Source organism: Canis lupus, chromosome 11, assembly GCF_003254725.2.
Source record: "Canis lupus dingo isolate Sandy chromosome 11, ASM325472v2, whole genome shotgun sequence".
NCBI classification, from domain to species: Eukaryota; Metazoa; Chordata; class Mammalia; order Carnivora; family Canidae; genus Canis; species Canis lupus.
Genome location: NC_064253.1, coordinates 39461558 through 39489388, shown reverse-complemented (window position 1 = coordinate 39489388; position 27831 = coordinate 39461558). Strand labels below are relative to the sequence as shown.

The 27831-nt window shown below is 36.7% G+C and overlaps 1 protein-coding gene across 3 annotated transcripts in view; it reads left to right on the top strand.

The window, feature by feature from the left end:
• Positions 1-27831, top strand: part of MLLT3 (MLLT3 super elongation complex subunit) — a 279551-nt gene that overhangs the window by 139601 nt on the left and 112119 nt on the right. For all 3 annotated transcript variants that reach the window (XM_025432120.3, XM_025432121.3, XM_025432122.3), the window contains exons 3-4: positions 17625-17707; positions 26108-26251. In XM_025432120.3, the coding sequence (XP_025287905.3) occupies positions 17625-17707; positions 26108-26251 (227 nt within the window). The remainder of the gene's footprint in view (positions 1-17624; positions 17708-26107; positions 26252-27831) is intronic.

Here is a 27831-nt window from a genome sequence, read left to right as displayed (position 1 = left end):
GAGAAAGAGGCAGAGACATAGAGGAAGAAGCAAGCTCCTCACAGGGAGCCTGATGCGGGACTCGATCCCTGGACCTGGAATCAAAGGCAGACGCTCAACTGCTAAGCCACTCAGGTGTCCCAGGATAAGTCCTTATTTTATTCATGCTTGAATTTTTAGTCCTGGTGTGTAATAAATGCAATGCTTATGAAGGGAGTCAATGAATGGCTAGCAACATACTTGTTAGAAATAGGTAGTGATGCTTAGAATCACAGAAGATTTACCTACCCAGGAAAAATCCATGTGACTTGAAAAATTTGCTTATTAGCTTATTAATATGGTTTTTGTACCTCAATAATTTTAAGGCAAATGAAAATCCTAATAGTTAAATAATATTGGGGTTTTAAATATCAAAACAAATTTCTAGAAACATATATTTTGGTAGCAATAACACATTATCTAAATGAAGCTGGGATTAAAGCCATGGAGAGAGGACAGAGGCATTAAACTAAAATATAAAGTCCTAGTAAACCATATTTGTCAAGGAAACTTACAAATTTAGATCATTTATCTCAATAATGTAGCAGAATCATGTTATCCTACTCTTTTTTTTTTTTTTTGAGGTCTTCATTTTCCTTGCTTTATGGTGATGGGACATTATATCCACATCCCAGAAGAGACCTGTACCCATAAAATCGTGGGAGGTATTCTTAAGGGCAGGAACTATGATTTTAATGTCTAACACCTACCTTTTGGTTAGTCAGAAATTTTGGCTAAATGGCATCTTTTCTTTGACTCCCATTTAGTGGAAGTATGTATAACTGTTGGCAAAATAGTCATGTGTTAAGACTAATGTTTGGTAGGAATTTAGCATTTACAAAATGATTTTCTTGTAACATACCTAAAATACTACACTGGATGTGCACAGTGATGCTTTTTGTTATTTTAGGGAATGAAGAATCTGGGGTAGAAAGAAGTTATGTAACATGGCTAAAGTTAGTTACTCCAGCTAGGAAATGTCAGAGCCAGGCAGAGAATGCAGATTTGCTAGCTCTAAATCTGGTTTCTCTACAGAATTCAACTATTAACATATTGGATTTTTTTTCCCCAATAGGGACGGATGTATAGTGGAAGGTATATATAAGTGGGAAACTTGGATCTCAGTTTTCCTTGACTTTTAAATATTTCACATTCTAGAAACTTTGCTCTTCTCTGAATTTCTCTTCAGTTAGCTTCACATGATTGTTTTAAACATTTTTTTTATTATAGTAAGAATTTTTGGTTTTTGTGGGAAAATGAGAAGACACAAATAAACACAAAGAAGAAAATAACTTTTCATCCAAGCATCCATCACAGAGTGCAGGGCATAGAAGCCATTAATAAATATCTATTGATTGAATGCCAGGAATTAGCTCCCTGACCTCTGGGTAAATTGCTTAAGTTGTCATATTCCATCTGTAAAAAGGGGAGGCTGGCAGGACTCTTGGGCTACTTATTTCCTTATGTTATGGATTTATGTGACATCAGCGATCTTTCAGAGACTTGGTGAAAGGTGTTAAATAAATCATACCTTTATTATTATCTCAAAGGAAGAAATTATTTGAAATGTGCTGTCTTCTAAATATCTTACTGCTCTGTCATAAGTAGGAAAGAAAATGACTTATTTGCAGTGTATGGTATGTATTTATTTGGAGAAGTTGGAGTATATATGAGAGCAATTCTTTTTTTTTTTATGAGAGCAATTCTATTTATTTATAAATGAGTCATTATTATAAAACATTAAAAACTTCTTCTTGTGGTATTTCAAGTTCTATTGTTTGGTTTCCACCCTCTCTGACTCCAGATTATGGTCAGATGGACTTAGAATTACCCTCTCAGCATTTCTTCATTAAACAGAATAACAAGGAAAAGGAATTAATAAAGCTTATTTGCCTTCGTGATAGTCTTTTTCTGTTGATTGTATATGCTCCACAGGCCATGATACAAGTATGAGTGTATTAATTCACACGATTTACTTAATTCATTTAGGTGTTATCCTAATTAGACGTTATTGTCCACATAGGATATGACAACACATGAGGAAAATGACCTTTATAAAACACAGATATATGTTGTCTTATGATCAATTTAAATAAGCCAAGTTTTTCTCCAGATGGGGTTATAATGCTTCCATAATACTTAAGCATGATAAGCAACTTTTATTTTTCCTATTGTTTTAACACTATTTTTATACTTCACCCAAATTTTCTTATAACTGAGTTAGTATTTCCATCGTATAAATAGTGCACTTACAGAGAGAGATACATTCGTCCTCTTAATTAGATCCCCTGTTAGGATGGGTTGGGACTGGTGGCTGGACATTCAAGTCAATAAACAAAAAGAGTACTCTGGAATCATAAATTGCTAGTTCACTCTTGTAAATTTCATCTGTTTTTATATAAATGAATTAGGCTGTAATAGAATTCCACACAAAAATGAACTGAAAGGCTCTTAACAAAATTCACTTCTATTAATATTTGATATTTAATAAATCTAGGATTAATTTTTAAAGTGTGATATTAGTGATTCTAATGTGTAATTTTGCATGCAAGTTTCATTAGTTCCATTAAGAGGAGCAGTTCCCTGTAAAGGTTGTTTTGGGACTTAGCTCACCTTCATTCAGTTTTATAATTTATCTTTTGGAACTTAGTGAAAGTTACTATGATCACACTTTAAGAGGAGGAATTTTTCTTCTGATTTACACTGAATGAGTGAACATTAGCTAGCTCTTCAAGTTAGGGTCTTAATTATTCTCTTGTTTGACCTTTGCCTGTAACATTTGGTTTGAGTTGTGTTCTTCTCTTTGACTTTAAGATTCAACCACTGGCAGGAGCCTGATTTAATCTTTCTATTGAGCTGTTTCATCTCCTTGAATAGGGCATAAACCTATTCATCAACCTATCTTTCATATGGGCATGCTGTTCTGGAATACTATTAAGATTGAGTGCATTGTGGCAGGGTGCATTCCATTTAAAAAGCAATGTAATATGTTTCAGTGTGATTAAGAACAAGAGTGTTAGAAGTGCAATATATAGTAAAATCATAACACTCAAGGGCTTTTTACATAATGTGCTATTCCTAATGCGCAAACAGTTGATTTAATTTTTCACTTTAGCTTTCTAAGAGCATGGTGTTTCTCATAAATGCTGCCAGAATATTCTGATCTTTGATTCCTTAATACTTGAGTTGATACGCTGCTATAACTAAATTATATCAAGTTCCTGAGGAATCAAATTTCTAGTTTGATTTATACATGTAAAACAGGGTCTTCTTCAGTGGATTTTTAATCTGACTTCATAATTGAAATGGAAACAAGAAGATGAAAATCTAATTTGTAGATTTTTTTTTTTTTGTATGGGACAGCCTCTGTTAAGGAAATTAAATATTCACTTATTTATTGGTCTAATAAAAATAAAATTCTTCTTTAAGAAAAAGTCTTTACCAGGAAACACTTTTTAAACATTTGTGTGATTCTGATTCTGTTTTGGTTTTACTGTTCTTTTGTTTTGTTCCAATTTCCTGATTGTGTTATAGCAGATGAGGTGTTTAACTGATAGGTGTTTTATGCCTAAACAATGATATTGAAAAAGGACAGTGCATTTGCCCTCAAGTTCAGTAAGAAGTAGCACATAGGACTTGTCATCAGAATATTAGAATTTTAGATGTAGAAGCCACCTCTGAAGTGGAAAGTTTCCTTCTGTGACCAAGCAGATCTGGAGTGAGTGGTCAGAGGGACTCTCTAAAGGTCATATGGTGAGTTTGTGGTAGAAATGGAACCAGAATCATATCTCTTGAGTCCTTGCTAATTTTTCTTTTACTACACCACAGGACGCAAATTCAGATTACTTTTGTATTTTCTACTTGTTTGCTTTAATTGCAGTATTTTTGTGTTGCTGTTTTGTATGTAATACACAACCTTGGAAGCTTTGTTTACTGCCTTTTCACTATGTCCTAACTAGAGCTTTATGAGTTTGAAGTGAATGGACAGTGTAGACCAACTGCTAGTACTTTTAGTGGTGGATTGAGCTGAAGGAATTCCAAAAAGAAGACTATTTTCTTTTTTCATTTATCCCTGTTGAGAATCTGTAATTGCAACAGTAAAACCAAATCTAAGAATGTTCAATTAAACTGATTGTAAATATGTGTATTTGTGTTTTTTGGGGGGAGTGGGGGAGTGGCAGATTTTTGCAACAGTTCAAAATAAGTTCTTTAATACTTACAGTTTGTATTTGATTGCTGTCAGATAAATGGATGATTTCTAGTTTCCAGAAATTGTCTGAAGCTTGATAGGGATTATCTCATTTATGTCTTTAGCATGGATGATCTCTTAAAGCCTAAGGAACTCTGTGATGTAAGTAATAGCATTAGCTCTATTTTTATAACTGAGAGAACAGAATGTATGATTTGAGTTTCCAAGGTGGGATCTCTGAACCAAGGGATTCTTCTTAAAAGCTCTGGCTCTTGACCACTAAGCTCTGCCTCCACGCTACATAAAATTTCCTCTGCCACAAAATGCTGCCTGTTGTGAAACTAAAGATTTCAGCAGGTCCTTGGTTTAAGTTAGTAAACACTTTTATGATTCATACAATAAGCTTCAGTGGTTAACTTACTTGAGCACTTGCACGCTTATGTTTGGGGTATGGTGGCAATTTTAACCTTTAGCCTTCTTTTCCTCCTCTTGCTTCATAGTCTGTCCCAATTTTCTTTACTTCTCATTCTCCTTGGTTTATTTGAAGCAATGGTCAGTGTGCCTTGTGTGTTATTTGGATACCTTTGTTTCTGTACTCGAGAGTAAGTGATTCTCTATTATTCCCAAATGAGATTAAAGCTGCTAATCATTGGCTCCCAAATTCTTTACCAATATCCTGTTGTGGGTTTTTTTTTTTTTTTTTAATCTTCCTTTTAGAAAATGTGATTATCTGGTATCTCAAGATTGAAAGGAACCATGAAGAGTTACCTAATTCAGTTATCCATCTAGTGGAGTATTTCTCATGCACATCAGCTTGTACTTTAATCTTTTCCTCATAAGCTTTTCCTAGAATCATTCATACTCATTACAATGTTTTCTTTTCTCTTTTCTTTTCTTCCATTCCTTTTCTTTCTTTCTTCCTCCCTTTTTAAAAAAGATTTTATTTATTTGAGAGAGAGAGAGAGCAGAAGCAGGGGGATGGGGCAGAGGCAGAGGGAGAGGGAGAGAGAGAAGTAGGCTCCCTCCTGAGCAGGGAGCCTGTTGTGGGGCTCAATCTCAGATCCCTGGGATCAGTACCTGAGCTGAAGGCAGATGCTTAACCAAGTCAACCACCCAGGTGCCCACAATGTTCTTTTCTTCCTGTTTTGGGGGGCACAATCATACTTGCTTTCTTTTAAACAAGCCAAAATTAAACCAATGACTGACTTTCTCTGCTGCTCCCTGGTTTGTCCCGTAAGCTTTTCAGTTTGTGGATTCTTATCCAGAATACTGGCTATTAATAGTTTTTGTGTTGGTTCTGATTTCATTTAAATTTGTACTTTTTCCTCCTACTGAATAATTCCTGGATTTCAGAGACCATGAAAGATACCATGCATTTAGCACTGCATTGGTTAATCAGAAGATATTTTACAAATTTTGACCTACAAAGAATAGTAGGAGCTGTTTTTCTCCTGTTCTTATCTCTTTCTGTTTAGCCCAAAGACATGTTAGAGCTACAAATCAAACTGAGATGTCAGTACAGCTCATTTTTATAGACAGGGTAGGCAGAAAATAGTAGATCACTACCATGTTTAGCAGGGTTAAGAAAAAACTTACACTCTGATACTAGATTTACTTTAATGATTTAGGTTAATTTTTATAATGTACTTTTGAGCAGTAGCGTCAGATTTTACTTAGCAGTGATTTACTTTTTTTTTCCTCACATAATCCAAAGGGACCCTAATACTGTATCTAAAATGCAGAATTGGCCTTTAGGCTGTTTAAATTTTCATTGTTTAGGGCAAACAGTGCTTTTGTGGAAGCAATATATACTCAAGGCTATAGGGTTTCCTGGAACATAGTTCAAAAACTTTTGCCTTAGAAGCGTAGTAATCGAAAATTTCCCTGTTTTATTTGAGGAGATTGAAATATTGTCAGGCCAGACAGGAACCACATTTCTGTACGCACAAGGTTGAAACCATTGCCATCATATGAGCTTCACCCTCATTCTGTCTTCATTTGTAATATCTAATGGAGCTTAAATCAATTAAGATACTTAGGATAGGCTATATCTGTGCCAAATGCTAAGGAGAAATACAAAGTAGAATCTACAAGATCTGAAGTTAAAATAGTTTTGATTCCTTCCCCAGAAGCATTTGTTTTTCCTACAGAAAGGGATAAAGCAAACATTAATTACCAAGTATTGAAAATGGTATTGTATGCTGTATAAGAAAAGATGGGCACAACATATTTCAAAGTGGCTCTTATATATAGACTGTGCACTTATTGAAAGAACATTTTTATTTCAGTTGAAAAACATCCCTTTTAAATGAGTATATATGTGTTTGAGAAAATTGTAAATTATTTTGAATGGCATCACCCTTGTATTCTTCCTTTCTCTCCTGACTTGTGTGATTGTTTTCCTTATAACACAGGTTTCCTCCCCTTGAGTAGACAGGTTTTCTTTTATGACCTTTCTGTTTCTCAAATTGCATTTAAAATCCACTACTTTTTATGGTTGGCATTCCTTAGTCTAGACATTTCCTTTTTTAAATTAAATTAAATTTTATTTATTTATTCACGAGAGGCAGAGACATAGGCAGAGGGGGAAGCAGACTCCCTCTGGGGAGCCTGATGCGGGACTCGATCTGGGGATTCTGGGATCACACACTGATCTGAAGGCAGATGCTCAAACACTGAATCACCCACACATCCCTAGATGCTTCCTTCTGTACTGCATGTAAGAACTCTTGAGATTTCAAGAACAGACTTAAAAAAATATATATATCATTTAAGATTAGGCCATGCAATTCCCAAGAATGATACCTACCTATAAAACCTTCCCAAAGAAGAATCATAATGAAGATTCTGTAAGTACATATGTTGTTCTCTTGCCAGTTTGTAGCATTAGGAGATTTTAAGATTTAGGAAATCATGCTGTGAAATCACAGTAGCCAAACCCATGTGGGTGTTAAGTGATGGTTTCAGGATAGAAGAGAAATCCAAGTAGGCGATGTTCAGGAAGGAGGAAGCCTCTTCACCTCAGAGAGAAAATCCAGGTAAGGGGCTAAGCAGCCCTGGAGGCTAACAGAAGGACAAATTTTCCTTGGGTTTTCTTATCTTCCTCTGTAAGCACCATAAATAGCATTTGTGTCCTGCCTATCCAACACATGCTCCTTTTCTTCTTTCAAGCCTCAACTTAAATGTCACCTCCTTAGAGAAGGGAATACTAATCTAAAATAAAAAGGAGCTCTCCATTCTCCTCGCATTTGCCTGTTTTATTTCCACTACTATAGCTCTTGTTACTCAAGACTTTCTCAGTATTTTCTTGTGTGTGTGTGTGTGTGTGTGTGTGTGTGTTCTCTCTTTGCTCCTTGCCCAACCTGTCTCTCATCAGTGGATGTAAGTTTTATATGTGCAGAGGTCATGTCAGTTGTGTTCATTACTCTGTCTTGTCTCTAGCATAGAATCTGTACTTAGATGGCAGTGTATCTGGCTAAAGTGTCATCTGCTTGAGAGCAGGAATTCCACCTTAACTTTGTAGTCCTATGATTATATAGTTCCTGTTAGCTTGAATTAATTAGGCTAATAGTATTGAGAAAAAATGAATTACTATAAATCAGAAAATGGGATAATTTTATAACCGAAGACATTAAATGTATTTTCCCCCCTTTTATTTTTTTAATTTTAATTAAAAAAAAAGATTTTATTTATTTATTTATTTATTTATTTATTTATTTATTTATTTATTTATTTATTTATGATAGACATAGAGAGAGAGGTAGAGACACAGGCAGAGGGAAAAGCAGGCTCCATACTCAGAGCCTGATGTGGGACTCGATCCCGGGACCCCAGGATCACGCCCTGGGCCAAAGGCAGCGCTGAACCGCTGAGCCACCCAGGGATGGCTTTTTATTTTTAAAAAAGATTTATTTTTTGAGAGAGAGAGAACGCATGAGTGAGTGTGGAGTAGGGGGCAGTGTGGGGAGGGCAGAGGGAGAGGGAGAATCTCAAGTGGACTCCTTGCTGAGTGCAGAGCCCTACATGGGGCTTGATCTCAGGATCCTGAGATCACAACCTGAGCAGAAGCCAAAAGTCAGATGTCTAATCAACTGAGCCACCCATGTGCATTTTTCCCCCTTTAAATAAAAAGCACCAAGTTTAGTGACAGCTGGGTCAAATGTAGAACATGGGGTAAAACTTTGATGCCAGAGGCTGACCCAAGCAAGAGTTGTTTACTTCTGCAACATCCAGAAGTCATGAGGTGATTATTTTAGGAAAAGTGATTTTTCAATAGCTCTTTAGATATTTGGTTAAGTAATAAAAAGTCCTTGAGAAAGTGTGATGGCCAGCTTTTTGATGTAGCATTACACACTGAAATGAAGATGCTTTGGCCAGGTATTGAGAGGTTCTTAGTTACTTTTCAAGAAGATAATTTTCCACATACTAATGTTGCTTTTCTAGATGGACCTTCTGAAATACGGTATTCTGAAAAATATTTTGTCTAAGGTTTAACTTTAAACTTTAAAAGATTTATTTATTTGAGAGAGAGAGAAAGTGTACTCGAATGAGCACATCTGCACGCACGTGTGGTGAGGAGAGAGGAGAGGGAGAGAATCTCTAGCAGATTTCATGCTGAGCATGGAGCCCGACATGGGGCTCATTCTCATGGCTGAGATCATGACCTGAGCTGAAATTAAGAGTTAGATGTTTAACTAGCTCTACCACCCAGGTGGCCCTAAGGCTTAACTTTAAAAATGGTGATCACCTATGAGAAAGAAATCTTAAGATTTTTCTATTTGAACAATTCTCAATGAAGGAATTAGGTCTGTCTCAGGTTTCAGTTTGCCTGAAGATATACTTTTGCTATTTCCTGTCAAATTAGCCTGGAAATATATTTCCACTAGGCCAGTTTTTGATGCAGTGCCATATACTTAGTTATTATGAAGCAGGTTGGCAGAAGTATTGTCAATTTTAGTGAAAGATGTAAAATTCAGTATTTATATTTAGTATTTCCTACAATTCTTAATATTGTCTAGTTCAGGGCAACTTTTGTATTTGTTGGGTCATTTGTTATACCTTCCTTGAAGAAATGATTATGAAGTTATTCTTGTTTTAATATCACAGTTATATTCTCTGAAGGTGTAATGTATTGACTTAACTTCTGCTAGGTGAGCTTTGCTAACTGTGATGATGTAACTGCTCTGAAAGCTAAAAATGTGCATACATTAAAAAAAAAACAATCCTCCCCTTTTTCCCTTTGGAGAGAGAGGCTAGAAATAGTCTAAATCTATAAGTAAAGATTCCATGTTACTAACAAATGAAGTCATTTTTATGTTCACCATTAAGATTTTTTCAACATGACCAATTTGGAGTCTTGAACTCTTTTTCCAAATCTGGGGGTTTTCTGTGACATTTCAAAGTTAGTGATCCCTCTTTTATATATGTGATTGATTTTTTGCCCACCTGAGCTTTCTGAGTGTATATGGTATGAGGTTCTAAGTATAAACATTATCCATATTGTCTGTTTTTTCATCATTTTCTGTGTTTCTGCTTATTTTTTTATAATAAATTTATTTTTTATTGGTGTTCAATTTGCCAACATACAGAATAACACCCAGTGCTCATCCCGTCAAGTGCCCCCCTCAGTGCCCATCACACATTCACCCCCACCCCCTGCCCTCCTCCCCCTTCTACCACCCCTAGTTCGTTTCCCAGTTAGGAGTCTTTATGTTCTGTCTCCCTTTCTGATATTTCCCCACACACTTCTTCTCCCTTCCCTTATATTCCCTTTCACTATTATTTATATTCCCCAAATGAATGAGAACATAAAATGTTTGTCCTTCTCCGATTGACTTACTTCACTCAGCATAATACCCTCCAGTTCCATCCACGTTGAAGCAAATGGTGGGTATTTGTCATTTCTAATGGCTGAGTAATATTCCATTGTATACATAAACCACATCTTCTTTATCCATTCATCTTTCGATGGACACCGAGGCTCCTTCCACAGTTTGGCTATTGTGGCCATTGCTGCTAGAAACATCGGGGTGCAGGTGTCCCGGCGTTTCATTGCATCTGAATCTTTGGGGTAAATCCCCAACAGTGCAATTGCTGGGTCGTAGGGCAGGTCTATTTTTAACTCTTTGAGGAACCTCCACACAGTTTTCTAGAGTGGCTGCACCAGTTCACATTCCCACCAACAGTGTAAGAGGGTTCCCTTTTCTCCGCATCCTCTCCAACATTTGTGGTTTCCTGCCTTGTTAATGTTCCCCATTCTCACTGGTGTGAGGTGGTATCTCATTGTGGTTTTGATTTGTATTTCCCTGATGGCAAGTGATGCGGAGCATTTCCTCATGTGCATGTTGGCCATGTCTATGTCTTCCTCTGTGAGATTTCTGTTCATGTCTTTTGCCCATTGCATGATTGGATTGTTTGTTTCTTTGGTGTTGAGTTTAATAAGTTCTTTATAGATCTTGGAAACTAGCCCTTTATCTGATACGTCATTTGCAAATATCTTCTCCCATTCTGTAGGTTGTCTTTTAGTTTTGTTGACTGTATCCTTTGCTGTGCAGAAGCTTCTTATCTTGATGAAGTCCCAATAGTTCATTTTTGCTTTTGTTTCTTTTGCCTTCATGGATGTATCTTGCAAGAAGTTACTGTGGCTGAGTTCAAAAAGGGTGTTGCCTGTGTTGTCCTCTAGGATTTTGATGGAATCTTGTCTCACATTTAGATCTTTCATCCATTTTGAGTTTATCTTTGTGTATGGTGAAAGAGAGTGGTCTAGTTTCATTCTTCTGCATGTGGATGTCCAATTTTCCCAGCACCATTTATTGAAGAGACTGCCTTTCTTCCAATGGATAGTCTTTCCTCCTTTATCGAATATTAGTTGACCATAAAGTTCAGGGTACACTTCTGGGTTCTCTATTCTGTTCCATTGATCTATGTGTCTGTTTTGTGCCAGTTGTGTTTCTGCTTATAGTAACTGTTCCATTATGCTATTGAACTTTCCTAATGCCTTTGCTCATACCTAGCTTCCCATCCAGGCCTTTCTTCTGAACTGCCAAACTTGTTCCATCTCTTCCTTTGAAGTTCATAATAAAGTTATGTTCCATTGACTCAACTCCATTTCATAACTAATGGGCTGGGTTCAGAGACGAGAAGTGGTTGGAGGCACAGCTATAGCTCTTGGGAAGCCTAGAATTAAATAGGGGTGAGGATGGAGCTTGATAGTAGCATATATAATAGGACTAGCTAATAGGATCAATGAGAAAAGGATGAACCCAGAAGAGGAAAACTACCATTTTTGTTTTGCAGTATTGACAACGGGTGGGGGATTTGAGTTGGTCCTTGATTAGTGAGTCCTGAAGAGGTGGACAGGTATTCCATGTCTGTCCAGTTAAGTGTATCTAGCTTGTTTCTTCTTTTTTTAATATTATGTTTTTTTTTAATTTTTTTATTTTTATTTATGATAGTCACACAAAGGGGGGGGGGCGCAGAGACATAGGCAGAGGGAGAAGCAGGCTCCATGCACTGGGAGCCCGACATGGGATTCGATCCCAGGTCTCCAGGATGGTGCCCTGGGCCGAAAGGCAGGTGCCAAACCGCTGCGCCACCCAGGGATCCCTAGCTTGTTTCTTGTGAAAGTTAATTGGACAGTTATCTTGTGTGGCCACAGTTCTTTATTGCATGTGAAGCAATTAGGTTTTTAGAATTGCGTTTGAATTAAAAACAACCACCAGGGCAGTCCTGGTGGCTCAGAGGTTTAGTGCTGCCTTCAGTCCAGGGCCTGATCCTGGAGACCTGGCATCAAGTCCCATGTGGGGCTCCCTGCATGGAGCCTCCTTCTCCCTCTGCCTGTGTCTCTGCCTCTCTGTGTGTCTCTCATGAATAAATAAATAAAATCTTTAAAAAAGATAAAAATTAATTTAAAAAAAAAAAAAAAAACAACCACCAGCACCACAAGGTAAAAATCTTACCAGTGGATCTCAAAAGTTGCCTGATGTTACCTTTAGTCCTTTTTCAGGGAAACAAGGAAAGGAGGAAAATATTTTTTTGTTGTTTAGAAATACCTATTTTGAAATGGGCTAAATAGAAGCAATGGCAGCATCTTTTGTGTGTGATCTTGTGTGTATGCTTATAAAAACAAAAACCCCAACTGTCGATATTTGCTCTTTTTAAGATGTCTCAAGTGTAAATGCTTGGCCATGATCAATGGCAGTGGGGTGCTTAGACTGCTAGAGCCTAGCCCCTGGACTTGTAAACGCTCCCACAGGACAGTGGAGGGCAGAGACATAGGCCAAGCAGCACCCTATTTCACTGCTCTTGGGGGCTTTAAAGATGGCAGACTCAGCAGGAGTGGAAGTAGTCCAAAATGCTCAAACTGGAAGGGACATTTATCACAAAGCATTGGTAATAACCAGTCTATATATAGAGTTTGGTGTGTTTCCTTCCTGAAGGGCTCTGCACAGTAAATAAAGTAAAACCAATAATTATCAATGGTCAAGTAGCCATGTCCTGAACAGAAGTATTCGGATGGGCATAAATCATAGTGTCTAAGCAGACAGACTGGAGAGAAATCTACCAGCTGTTTTCCTAAGGATTAGGGAAAAAAACTATTGCTTAATGATATTTTTTTAAAGCCTTAAGTGACGGTCTTATGAATCTGTAAGAGCTTCTTCTTTTCTTTTTTTTTTTAGTGCTAAAAAATATAATCTTTTAATTAAGTTTATTTTGTCTGTATATAAACTTTATGATATAAGCACAAATTTATTTTTTCATCTAAGAGGTATTTATTTCCCCTGTACCAAACACAGATTTTTTTTTTTTTTAAGCCTTTTCTCCTAAGGGAAGAATATTAAAAATCTTGGGTAATGAGTAAGGTGTGACTTACTCTGCATTAACTAGAATATGACCTATTTTCCCCTTTTTCTTCCTTGTGTGCATTTTTTTGCTCAACTTAAATAGGTTAATGGTCAATGTATATGGATAGTGTTGTACTAAATATATGGGTAGTGTGCCTACTTTTGAAAAGCTATTTTAGGAGAAAGAACCCATTATTTATTATTTACATACACTTTGGGCTGTTCCTCTCAGGCATGAGTGTTGTGTGCTGGTAGACCTTCATGATGCATGTGATTACTTGGAAAGAGAATGCTTTGGAAATGTCTCTTAGAGCCTTGGAATACATGAGCAGTAGTGTGTGGAAGGAGAGCAGCAGGGGACATGCTATTTATGGCTCTATAATGTCAGTTTCAAAATGACCCTGGGAATCTTGTGGCTCGATTTGTTAACTCAGTTTCTTGAGGTTTGGTACTATCAGAATTAGAACCAGTTCCATGTTGAGTATTTGGTTTTTAAGAGAAGGCTCCTCTGTGACAACACTTTCTGTCACTCACCTATACCAATCTTTTAGAAGTTCATGTTGACTTTAGGAAGTGGGAGTTTGGAGAGGAATTTGAGTGACTAGGAGCAACTCATTGCTGCTCCTGGAAAGCAACTTATCTAACAATGGAAATCAGTGAAGGATGGCCTGTATCTTAAAAAATTTCAATTCAATAAACATTTGTTGCTTTACCGGGCTCAGTGTTAGTGCCCAGAGTTACAGATATGAGTAATAATGGGGTTGCTGACCTCAAGGTGCTCTATGTAGTGGAGGAGTCTGAGAGGCGAGTGAATGTTATCTGACAGTCTGATAAATGCTCCAACCTGATAAGTGCAACAAGAGAAGCTTGGAAGAGGAACAAGGGAGACACTCTGAAAGAGCTAACATCTGGGCTGGATTTTGACAAGAATAAAGAGCTTCCAGTGATTTCTACTGAATTAATTTGTATAGTTTCAAGAAGGGATGTTAATCCTCCCATTTTACCCTCACCTAAAAAAATTTGATGGCTTTCCAAAGATGAATGTCCCTTTAATAAGTTCTGTAAGTTTTATTACATAGATCTTAAGATTATCTAATTCTCAAACAATTGCAAGGAAGAATGAGTTGAAGGGTTTGGGATGCTTAGATCTTATGTCAGTGACACAGTGGTCAGTGATGATGGAACGGGGATTCTTAATGAAGAAGTTTGGCTGAGTGACACAAGGAGATCCCAAAGGTGGTCCTGTTAGTTTAACAATAATTGCTTTATGTCTAATGTACTATCCCTACTGGCTAAGATGTTTCTTAGTTTGAACTCCTGTTTCTTTATAAGAACTAGGTTAGAAACTCATGTTAATGATTTAGGTTATAAGATACTTGAGTAAATAACTACTTCCAAAAAAAAAAAAAAAAACTACTTCCCCTAATTTGGCATTCTTCAGATTAGGACTATAGATTTATATTCGTATTGCTACTGATTTTCTGGCATGTTTACTGTGTATAAAATTTCCTGTTGTTTGCCTCTAATTAGGAACTCAGGGTGCTTCTACAGACATTGTTTATTGTTATTTATGAAAATATTGAATTTGAAAATAATTGGGGTATGCATTGGTAAATAGTTTCATATAAACCAGACTTTTAAAAAAATAAACCAGACTTTTATGGAATATTAATACGTAACAAATCATTTCCTTTAGAGGGTGGGAAAAAAATCTCAAACTTTCAACTAGAAGATGTGCTCACTAACAGCTGTTTCCTATAATAGAAGCAATTTGCATGCAGAATAGAGAAAATGAATTCTACAAAAGGGTGTACGGAGGAGCAGCTTTAACTTGCTTGGCATGTACAGCAGTGCACAGAATAAACTTCCTTCAAATGACATTGGCATGATTAATCCCAAACGGCCTGGACACTGAAACTGCAGTGTGGCAGAGAGGCTTTGCAGTCTGGAAATGTCATGGGTGTAATATGAGCCTTCAGTTTGGGGTGGGGTGGGCATTGCTCAATGCTTTTGGTGGTGTACCCCCTCCCAAGGGTCCAGGATATTTGAATATTCATGACAGGTTGGCAGGTGGTTAGTGGATACATGACTGAAGCTACTCTGTTTTGCTTTTTCATTTTTTTATTAGAGACACTTGTAAGATCAGGTGAGATTCTTCATTCCTGATTTATTTCTGATGTCTGTTTAGGGAAGGATTCCTGAGATGGGTTAAAAGTGATGTCCAAGTGTTAAGATCTTATCTTCAATATATGTCTTTATAGCCATAGTTGTCTAACCAACTTTCGTGTACATCATCATCATTGTATAGAAGAAAAATGCCTTACGCTTAAATTTCTAGACCTACATAGTCTTGCATCTTTTTTTTCTTAAGATTTTATTTATTTATTCATGAGAGACAGAGGGGGAGAGAGAGAGAGAGAGAGAGAGACAGAGACAGAGACAGAGACAGAGACAGAGACACGGAGTGAGAAGCAGACTTCATGGAGGGAGCCTGATGTAGGACTCAATCCTGGGACTCCAGGACCACCCCCTGGGTCGAAGGCAGGCGCCAAACTGCTGAGCCACCCAGGGGTCCCCAGTCTTCTTGCATCTTGATGGCCATGCTTATCATTGGGTGGATGGTTTGTGTTCTCTCTCTCTCTCTCTTTGAAAGAGTGAGAATGAGGTGGGAGGGGCAGAGGGAGAGAGAGTATCTTAAGCAGGCTCCATGCCCAGTGCAGAGCTGGACATGGGGGCTCTGTCTCACAGCCCTGAAATTATGACCTGAGCTGAAACTAAGAGTCTGATGCTTAACTGACTGAGCCCCCCAGGTACCCCAGTAGTGTTCCTTTTTAAAGGGAACGGAAATAGAAGCTGTCTGGAAGATTCTTAGTCCAGGGGCCATGGACCTGAGTCTTATATTATCTAAATCCAGGGCTCTACTTATTGCCTTCTGGTTTCATCCAAAAAATTTACATGAGAATTGGATATTTCACAGATTAGATATCCTGCCTCACTTCAGTCCTTTTTGAGAATGTGTGTGTGCCAGGATCTGTGCTGTGTCTTTTATATCCATCACCCTCTTTAATCCTTACACTGTTGGAAAGAAAACCCAACATTCAGAGAATTGAAGTAACTTTCAATAACCAGCGGTAGCCTGGTTAGTCCAAGGTGGAGCCCGGATTAGCACCCACATGTGCCAGAGCCACTGACACTTGATATTCACTCTGTTCCTGAGGTAAATGTTTCCGTCCTTGAAGATTGGAAGGAAATTACAGATGAGATTCCTGAATATATGGTAATGGGGAACTCTGTTGAGTGTCAAACCAGTGATTCAGACAGTTAATGCTTTGGGAGGGTTAAAAGGAGAAGAGATGATGGTACTTTGTGGTCTGGAAAGGCCACAAAATTTGTGATGAAATTTGAATTTGAGCTAGGAGAAGATACTAACAGTCATATCAAAGTGTGATGCAGAGAATGACAGGAGGACGAGACACAGTTGGGAAATGCTGGTCATATTTGGGGGAAGTTGGTGCACTTGAATGTAGCATAGGAGGATTGATGGATGACACAAGAGGAAGGCTGAAAAAGTGTGCTGGAGTGCTGCTGCAGAGGACTGGAGCTGCCACATGTGTCACCTTAATGTTCAGCATGTACATTTTTACTTCTTTGTGACACTATCGAATGCAGTCTTAAGTAGAATAATTTGAGTTGGCTTGTGACTGATTTCAATTTAATTGATATTCTAGTGATATGAAATTATATTTAGTTTCTTTAGGATGTCTCTCATTTCCCAAGAACTTGCCTATATAGTCTGGCCTAATTCTTTTTTTGGGCGGGAAATTTGGGATAGTGACGTTGTGGGCACTAATGACACTGGGAGACTCTGGACTTGGGATTTTATTTTATTTTTTTTAAGATTTTTTAATTTATTTATTCGAGACACACACACACACACACACACACACACACACACACACACACACACACGTAGAGGGAGAAGCAGGCTCCATGCAGGGAGCCCGATATGGGACTCGATCCTGGGTCCCCAGGATCAGGCCCTAGGCTGAAGGTGGTGCCAAACCGCTGAGCCACCCGGGCTGCCCAGGACTTGGGGTTTTCTAAGGAAGGAGGGTGTCCAGCCACTTTTTGGCATAGAAATCAGGATATCTCCAAAAAGTAAGGGATTTAAGGGGTGAGGTGATTTACATAAAAAACCTGACATAAATAATACTTTTGTTAGGAAGGTTTCAAGCTTTGGGGCATAAGGAGCTATCATCAATTTCCCTAAAGCTTTAGGGCAGGGTGAGAACAACTGCAGTCAAGTTATTAGTGATCGTGATTAACTGCTGAGATGCTCCCCCATCAAGATTTGAGCAAATATCTTACAGATTTGCTTTACCTAGGAAAATTATTGTAGATTCTGGAGAAGTAAAGGATAGTTCAGAGATGCAGATGGGGCAGATGCAGATAGGCTGTGAAAATTGAGCATGATCTAGATAGTAGAATGGCATTTTTTTTTTTTCAAAAGAAAGAAGAATGTCTTTTTGTATTTTATTCTCTTCTCACCTATTTTCTCTTTTTTAATGTTGCAGTGTGCAAAGATCCACCTTACAAAGTAGAAGAATCTGGGTATGCTGGTTTCATTTTGCCAATTGAGGTTTATTTTAAAAACAAGGTATGTAATCTTTACCCATTAATCTTTCAGTGAAAGATCCTTCGTTAAACAAATGATGTTTAAAATAATTTTGATTCATAAACACTTCTATCACTAGATGATTTTAAATAAAAGTTAAATTTGTCTTCTAGGAATTTTGGCTGCTGTTACCCTTAATTATAGAGGAAGTGGCTAAAAAAGATAATTTCAATTATCTGAAGCCAGATTACATGAAATTCACTGAACTTTTTAAGAGAAGAATGACTACCATTTGAAAAAATATATGTTTGTAAAACAGAAAAGAGAAATTAGATTCTTTCAGTGAAATACTCCTTTTCTCATTTTCATATTTTTAGAATTTTAGACACTTGCAGAGAATAATCTCTCATTTATCTTTAGCTACCACACACGCACAGCATACATATACAATTATATCAACTTGACATATTATGGATTCTACTGGATTTAAAAGTATATATGTAGCAAAACACACAGACTATATGATATTGGACAAATTGCTCAACCTATGTGGGGTTCACTTTTATTATTTGTAAAATGGGGATAGGATAAGAGTATTTACCTCATAAGAGGGCTAGGAGGATTATATGCCATATGTCTATGTAAAATATTTAGAATAATGCTTCATGTATAAGTAAGCCCTTAGTAAATGCTACTGATTACCTTTCTCAATAATACCACTGAAATGTTCACATGTTTTTTTATCAAATTAGAATTTGTTGAGATGCATTATGTCTGTTCATGTGATAAAACTTTACATTGACGTATTGATTTTTTTTCTCATTTCAAATTGGATTTCTCTAAAACTAGCTTTAAGTTTCTTTTTTTAATTTAAAAAATTGAGATATAATTTACATATCATAAAATTCATTTTTTAAAAAGTGTACACCTCATCGGGTTTTAGTAAATTGTGCAGACATCACCACTATCTAATTCTATGACTTTCTGAGGATTTTCATCACTCCATAAGGAAACTCTTTACCTATTAGCAGTCACTCATTCCTTCCTCCCCCAGCCCCCAGCAATGATTAATCTACTTTTCTCATTGTAATTTCCTAATCTGGTGATTTCATATAAATTGAATCATACAATATGTGGTCTTTTGTGCCTGGCTTCTTTCATGTTGTATGCCTTTAAGATTTATTTATATTATAGGATGTATCAGTATTTACTATTTTTTTTAAATAACTGAATAACATCCTATTGTATAAATACACCACATTTTGTTTATTAATTCATAATTTGCTGGCCATTTGACCTTTTTCCCCACCTCTGGCAACTGTGAATAATGCTGTTGTGAATATTCATATACAAATTTTTGTGTGGACACAGGTTTTCAAATCTCCTGGGTATATACCTAGGTGGAGTGGTTGGGTCATATGTAACTCTGTATTTAACTTTTTGAAGAACTGCCAGCTGTTTTCCAAAATGACTGTACTATTACACATTCCTACCAGTACTGGTGGGAAGGATCCAGTTTCTCCACGTCCTGGAAAACATTTGTCATTTTCCATTTTTAAAATTATAGTTATCGTGGTACATGTGAAATGGTTTTGATATGCATTTGCCTGATGACTTATGATTTTGAATATCTTTTCATATGCTTATTGTCCATCTGTTTATTTTCTTTGGAGAAATGACTCTTTAAATCTTTTGCCCATTTTTTAATGTATTGATTTTCAATTAAAGTGGTTGTGTTTATGGGAAGGAACAGAGAGCCTATCTCTCCACCCATCCTTGTTTTCAATATTCTACAAGTTTAATTAATAAAGATCACGTGGTGCTTTTCTTCCCTCTTGTCACACACATCCTGTGTTTTATTTCATCTAGGCATTGGGCTGCCCGTAGGAAGAGTCTAGACTTTTAAGCCAGAAAAGGTGTTGTTTCAAAGAAATTAGGGGCTAGAAATGATCTCTTGTGGGAGGATCATAATGGCTATACCATTCTATTCCCATCTCCTTAAGTCAACTTAACTGCATTGGCTTCTGTTTGGAAATAATGCTGTTATAATGAAGCATCTTCTTTCCTTTATTTTTACCTTTTCTGGTCATTTTGAAAGGCTGTCTGTTCAACAACAACAAAAAAATATATTTTCTAAATTGCCTAATCTAAATCCTTATTCAGAGAAATAACCAGAATCTCCCTACATACCTCACACATGTGCGTGCACACACAGGTTCAGGTTCAGTCTTCTTGGCACTTTAGTTAGTCATTCTTATGGCTAATCTTATTGACTCATTTTGTGAGGAATTGTAGTTTATTTAAAGGAAGAAAGAGGCACATGAGATGGAAAGCAGTAATTCCTTTGGGGCCATTATGAAATAGACACTTGAGCTGAACACCATTAAATAGATTTCCTGTTTAGCATCCATGTTAGTTTTACTTCAATTTTCCAGTTTTAGATTTTCTTTAAGATTTTATATTTAATAATGGCTGCTATTTTTATAGGTACACAATGAGACATCTATATTTTAGTGTTTGTAATATGAAAAAGTAGGATGCACTTAATTGGTCCTATGTAGAAATGTGGATCAATAAATGGTGGGTTAGTAATACATGGAATGCTATCTAGCAGTTAATATAGCAACATGGATAAGTCTCAAAAATAAGAATGATGACAACTTAAAAGTTACAGAAGTATATGTATATGGTTATGATACCATTTATATATGTTTTTATAAGCCACTGAAGCTGAGAATAAATAATGTTCTAGAAATACACATAAGTAGCACAAGAGTGTGAATTGAAATGACAGCATAAGAACTAAGTAGCATTGGTTACTGGGGAGGAGAGAGTGAGTGAGCAGCTTATATTTATAAAATTGTATCCTTCAAAGAAAAGGTAAACACAGTGAAAGCATTAACATCTGTTTAATCACAGTGAAAGGTACATGGGGTAGTATTTGAGGTTATTTTCTGTATGTTATTAATTTTTTAATTAAAAAATTATTGCTTTGTCATCTCTTTTCATTTATCTTGTTTGTGTGTGGTTGTTTTTGTTTGTTTTGTTTTTTTTACAAACCAAAGTTTTGCCGTGTTCTCTGAGCCTTATATATTTCTCATTTCTCTTGCTACTGAAATGATCTGTGGATAAAAATTAAAGAGTCTGGGCTATTTCTCCAGAATGTACATTGTATTTCTTTTGGGTTTTTATCATTTTATTCTTCCCTGGAGTTTATTGAACTCTGTCTTGAAGAATGAACAACCATTACAATCATGATTTATGGAAAGTATTGTTCAGAGTTTTCAGAGGAGATGAAAGAAAGCTTGCAAAAAGACTTCCATGTGATCTTGGAAGAGTCCTACTGCATATTAAGAATGATATCATCCTGTCCTCAGGTCCATCTCCATCCTTTTACCTTCCCTGCTTCCAATAAGCCTTTTTTTCAATTTTGCTTATATATTTGAGAGGTCAGATAGAAGGGGAGGTGCAGGGTCTGTCAGTGCTGCTTTTGAGTTTGTGCATGTTTATTCTGTCTTACTTTGCATTTGTGTTCAACAAAACAAACCTATGTATGAGAATTATGAGTGTTACGGAAACTTTAAAACAGTAGGCACACTAAAACATAATTGACTATGCTATGATTATGATCTTAGCATTTTAGGTTGAAAGGATCCCCTGCTTCTCTCTTCCATTCTGTCCTCAGAGGGAGGTACCTGAGTAAATGTCAAAGATTGAAGCAGAATGAGAGGGACAATTTTATATAGCCAAAACCATATTTCCATCCCTAGGAGGAAATACATTAGCTTTATATATGGAATAAGCGCATACTTCCTTGTTCATAATTTGAGAAGAATCTTTCCTCAGGAGCATAGATTGACATAATGTTGAAGTCTGCCCTCCAAGAAAGAGATCAGTTGGCTAGAATGTAAGGTTTGTGAGTACTTTTTCCTTATTCAAGTGAAAAAAACTCTTTAAAAGAAAATTGCACTCAGGATTTGTAGATAGTCACTATAGTCCTGACCCTTAGTTTTATGGAAGAGTGATTTTTTTAAAACTGTTGTGAAGTGATTGTTATCCATTTTTTTTTCTGCTAGTAATGATTTATATTCATCAATATATTTTTATCTTTAAAAAAGCATTCAGGAGTATATTTTTTTTACTCCATTTAATCATTATTATTAGTATTTGGTACAGCCTTTCCTGATTCCCCCCATGCATTTGCACAGATAAAATCTATGTCAAGTAGAGATTGGCAGGGGTATAATATATCATACTTTAATATTTTCTGTGACTTACCTTACTCTACTTGGCAGTATTTTCCAAATCTGTATTTTTAAACATCTGAATGGTAGTCAATGATAAGATGTACTCACTTGAAGATCATTTCAGTTTTTTTTTTTACCATTACAAACAGTGCTACCATGAACATTTATCATCTATATCTATCTTTGCACACATATTTGAATATATCTGTGGAAGAGATTCTTAGAATTACTGGGTTAGCATGTTGATAGATACTGCCAAATTGTCTTCCCAGAAGGCCTTACAAATTTACAGTTCCAATTACAAGGCAGAAAACAGCCCTTTTGATGTTTTTAATTAAATTCTAAGGTTGCGTTGACTGTTTTACAGTTTAGAGGAGAGGCAGGTAAGTAAAAACTGATCATAATTCAATGTGATAATCACATGAATAACGGAATGCTATACAAGGGATGTCTAATACGGGTTGGATTGGAAGTATTAGGAAGACTTTCCAGTGGATTTCATATTTTAGCTGGGTTTTGAATAATGAGTGCATTAAGCAAGCAAGAGGGGGAGGTGTGTTGGGAGAGAAGACAGTGTAGGCGTGGGGAGCAGTACATGTGAAAGGCAAAATGAATGAGATAATGCGAACTACTGGGAACTGAAAGTGCTTCAAAATTATGGGAGCACAGGGTGTCAGAACAAAGGAAATGCAAGGAAGGTATTAAAGGACTAAGATGGTTATTCTAGGGAAGTGGGATTTTATCCTTTGGAAAATGATGAGTCATTAAAGGCATTTATATCAATGAAAATATGTAATCTGATTTTTGTATTGGGAAGATCACTGTCTTGTCATTGTGGGAGATAGAATGGGGTGAGTTCAAAAATAGGGGATATGACAAGGTAAGGAATGATGAAGGCCTAAGCTAAGGCAAGGGTGTGGCGACTGGACAACAGGATTGGTTTGAGAATTCCTAAGGGGGGAATATTAAATAGAACTCAGGAGACTATTTGAGTGTGATGGATGAAAGAGGAGGAAGAGCTGGGTATGTTTTTCTGTATTTTAACCTTGATAAGAAATTACAGTTTCTGTTTGCCACAATATATAGAGTATAGGAGAAAGGACAGATGAAGATAACCTCAGGTTAAGATAATCCATGACTTTGAGGTTGCTATTGGTCCACTTAGTGGAGCTGTGAGCAGACTCCGGAACATGCGTATATGGCAGTCGAATGCAAGCTGGGCTGGAGGTATAAAGACAGGGGAGAGAGAAGTGACTCCCTGTGAATGGGTATCAGCTCCGTGGGGAACTTTGTCTAAAGTTAAAGGAAGTTTAGGGGTTAGTGAAGAAAGATGGGAAGCCTGGGAAGAAGAATAGGAAGGAATGTCAGTTAAGTGTGGGGAGAACTGGGAGAGAAGGGTATCCTGATGAAAGAGGGAAGGAGCAGGTTTCATGCCAGCTTGCTAGTGGGCAAATGAGTGGAGACTGATTTCTGTGGAAGTCTAGGTGAAGAGATGGAAACTGAATTTGTAGCAGGTAATGCCTACATTTTGACAGTTTCAGGTGCTGAGACTTTTGAGTCCAAAGAAGTAGATTTAAATCACCTTGTTTCATTAGAATAGTAATGTAACATTCTTTTTTTGAATAAAAAAATTTTTTTAGAGAAGTGAATTAAGGGGGTGGGGGCAGAAGGAGAGAGAAAAATCCCAAGATGGTTCCTCACTTAGTGTGGAATGCCACATAGGGCTCAATCTCATGACCCTGAGATCATGAGCTGAGCTGAAATCAAGAGTCAGATGCTTAACTGGCTAGCCACCAGGTGCCCCACAAATGTTTTTTTTAAAGAAAAACATTGCTTTATTTGACTGTATAAAATTTGAATATGTTATATATTAAAAAACATGAATACCTCATACATTGCTATTGAGATTTTAAAATGGTGCAGTCACTCTGGAAAACAGTAAGGTAGTTTGTAAAAATGTTAAACATGGACTTACCATATGACTCAGAAATTCTACCCACAAGTGTATACCCAAGAGAAATGAAAATATGTATCTGTATAAAAACTTATACATAAATGTTCATACCAGCACTATTCACAGTGGCCCAAAAGAAAACATACATATGTCTATCTACCAATAAGTGGATAAACAAAACTGGTATACCCATACAATGGATTAGTATTGAGCCATAAAAAGGAACTAACTACTGATATATTACAGCATGTATGAACCCTGGAACCATCATGCCAGATGAAAGACAACAGTCGTAAAGGATTACATATTGTGTTTATATTTTATATATGTTCATATATTTGTATGAAATGTCAACTCCACAGGATAGGCAACTTTAGAGAAACAGAAATAGATTAGTGGTACAAGGTGATGCAGAATCTAGGGGAAGGGAAATGACTACTAATGTATTTGAGTTTTATTTCTGGAATGATGAGAAAGTTCTAAAAATAGGTGGTAATGATTTCCTAATTCTGTGAATATACTAAGAACCTCTAAATTGCATATTTTAAAAGGGTGGATTTTATGGCATGTGACTTATTTCTCAGTAAAGCTGTTAAAGATCATCATAGTGGCCAAGCTAGTGACAAATGAAAAAAATTGTTAACACTTCAAAGAGATGGTTAATATTTGTAACATTAAAGGCATTTTTTATATAAAGTAATGTAACAAATTCTAGTGCTTTAATTTCCATATCTGCAAAGCAGGGCTCACTGGTGACCTAGAGGCAAGCTATGAGAATTAAATAACTGTTAACATTCCTATTAGTTATTGCTATTATCCTTAGTTTTCATTGCACCTGGGATACTTAAGAATCAGTATGTAGAGAGGTTTAAGTGTTTAGCTAACTTAAGTATTGTCTCAAGAGTAGAACTGGAGTATTGTGAAATTCTGATGATTGTGTTCTCATGGATCTAATGCTATTTCATCTTCCTAGTTCATTTCACAGATATTTACTGCATTTCTGCTATGCACAGGTGCTAAACTAGTTGTCAAGGGTACAGTGATGATTCCATCATTGTTTCTACTTTCAAGAATCTTATGATTAAGCAGGATAAAGGGAGATGATAGGACGGTTACCCAAAGATGTGACAAGGGGGAGAGAGTTGCTCACAGAGCAGAAGAGAGGCAATGGGAAGTTGGGAGTGGAGTTCCAGGAATCTGTCCCTCAGTGAACCCTGAACAGAGAAGGAAGAGTATAATTTATCCAGGTGACAAAGGTGGAGGAATGGAGGTGGGTAATGAGGGTGGTAATGTAAAGCAAGGGTGAAACCCAAAGTTAGCCTAGGACAGAGTAAATACCAGGAACAACCAACAGCCTATTGCCCAAACCATAAGATAGGTGGAAGCAGTGTGGTGGGATAAAGAGCCAAGAGCCCGGTTCTGAAAGCCATTATGAGGCATTCAGGTGAGCTTTGATTTTTATCCTAATGGCAATCGGAAGCTTTTGAAATTTTAATCGAGCTGTGAAATGGCTAGATTTTTGCTTCATATAGATAATTTTGAGTACTCAATGAAGGAGGAATTGAAGATAAATCTGTCCTGAATTTTTTTTAAATGAGTTCTTTTTTTTAAAAAAAAAATTCATTTATTCATGAGAGACACAGAAAGAGAGAGAGAGGCAGCAACACAGACAGATGGAGAAGCAGGCTCCATACAGGGATCCCGACGTGGGACTCGATCCCGGGTCTCCAGGATCATGCCCTGGGCTGAAGGCGGTGCTAAATCACTGAGCCACCCAGGCTGCCCTCTCCTGAAGTTGAAAGACTTACTGGAGGGAGGAGTTTATTGTAGTTTGGGCAGTGATTAAGAATATAGATTAGAGGGTTGGTTTGAGAAATGTTTAGCCGAGAAAATGGCAGTTGTCGATGATGGGTGTAGGGGGTAGAGTGGGAAGGGAAGGAAGTGGCTTCAGGGCTATCTTAGATTTCTAGTTGGGTGGCTGTGTTGGTGGTGCTATACCACTTGAGATACTGCAGGAAAAACGATGACTTTATTCTTTTAGAAAATAGACTGATTCATCAGGTATTTCCATTTGGCTTTGTAGATAATTCCATGATAATTTTCTTCTTCCAGGACTTTGACACTATAGCTGTTGGATATCTGGGTCTTTTTTGTTCCTTAGGAAACATAAAACTTTGCTTTTAAAGTTTATATATCTTAACTCTCTCTTTTCTCTCTTAATTTTTTTTTTTTAATCTCTAGGAAGAACCTAAGAAAGTCCGCTTTGATTATGACTTATTCTTGCATCTTGAAGGCCATCCACCAGTGAATCACCTCCGCTGTGAAAAGCTAACTTTCAACAACCCCACTGAGGAGTTTAGAAGAAAGTTGCTGAAGGCAGGAGGGGTAAGTGGCACTGCCTGTGAAAAGCCTTCATATCAAAATCTAGTTGCTAATTTGTTGAGAAGTATATGCATGTTTTGAGAGAGGTAAAAGAGAGGAAGGACTTTAGTAACTTAAGCTGTGGGCTCCTGGTTTGGGATGAAGAGGTAAGTAAACACGAATATTTTAAGTAGGTATGAATCTGAAATTACACTGTTGGTTAGAATAGTTTGATAGTCTGTGCAGTTCAAATCTATTTTAGCAAAAAGCCAAAGATAATAAACTTACCTCAATTAAGTAAAGAAAAATGTCTGAAGTTTATCTTATCGATTTATAGAAACTCTTAGGTAAAACTGAAAGTCATGTTTAAAGTTAAATAAAAGAGACCATTGTCCAGATTTTCTTGGGAAAAATTAATAGAAAAAGTACAGTCATTCATATGATAGACTTGGGTAATTTAAATATACATTTTTGTTTGAATTATGTGTAGGTAAAAGATGAATTTCTTTAAACATTTTTTAAAGGTTTTATTATTTATTTGAGAAAGAAAGGCGGAAAAAGAGAAAGAGAGAGAGAGTGCATGCGAGTATGAGTGGGTAAGGAAGGAGCAGAGGGAGAAGCCGACTCCCCGCAGAGCAGAGAGCCCAACGCAGGGCTCAATCTCAAGACTCTGAGATCATTACCTGAGTTGAAATCAAGAGTCAGATGTGTAACTGACTGAACCATCCTGGTACCCTTGTAACACAACTCATTTTAAAATTCGAGATTTATTGTATATTTATTAAGGAAGTGTTTTTTTTTGTTTTTGTTTTTTTTTTTTTAAAACCTATTCTCTTTTCTTTATGGTTATAAAGAACACTGTGATGATGCAATTTGCTTGTGGCTATAGCCTTAAAAATGAGGTCCATTTCTGGGTATCTACCCAAAGAAAATGACGACACTAGTTTGAAAAGATATATGAACCCTTATGTTTATTGCAGCATTATTTACAATAGCCAAGATTTGGAAGCAACCTAAGTGTCCATTGGTAAATGAATGGATAAATAAGATGTGGTATATATACATAATGGGATATTACTCAGCAATAAAGAAAGAATGAAATCTTGCCATTCATGACAACATGGAGGGACCTAGAAGGTGGATATTGTGCTAAGTGAAGTAAGTCAGACAGAGAAAGACAAATACCATGATTTTATTTACGTGTAAAATCTAGAAACAAGCTAAATAAACAACCCAACAACAACAAAAAAATAAAACAAAACAAAAAACCAGAAACAGACTTGGAAATACAGAGAATAAACTAGTGGTTGCCAGAGGGGAGGACTGGTAAAGAATGTGAAGGGGATTAAGAGGTACAGACTTCTAGTTATAAGATAAATAAGGCATGGGTATGAAAATATAGCATAGGGAATTTAGCCAGTAAAATTGTAATAATTTTGTATGGTAACAGATGGTGACTACACTTAACTATGGTGAGCATTTCATAATGTATATAGCTGTCAAATCACTATGTTGTACACCTGGAAATAACACGATGTATGTCAACTATACTTTGATCAAAAAAATGAGCTGGTCCATTTTAAATCCTGATTCCTATTATTTTC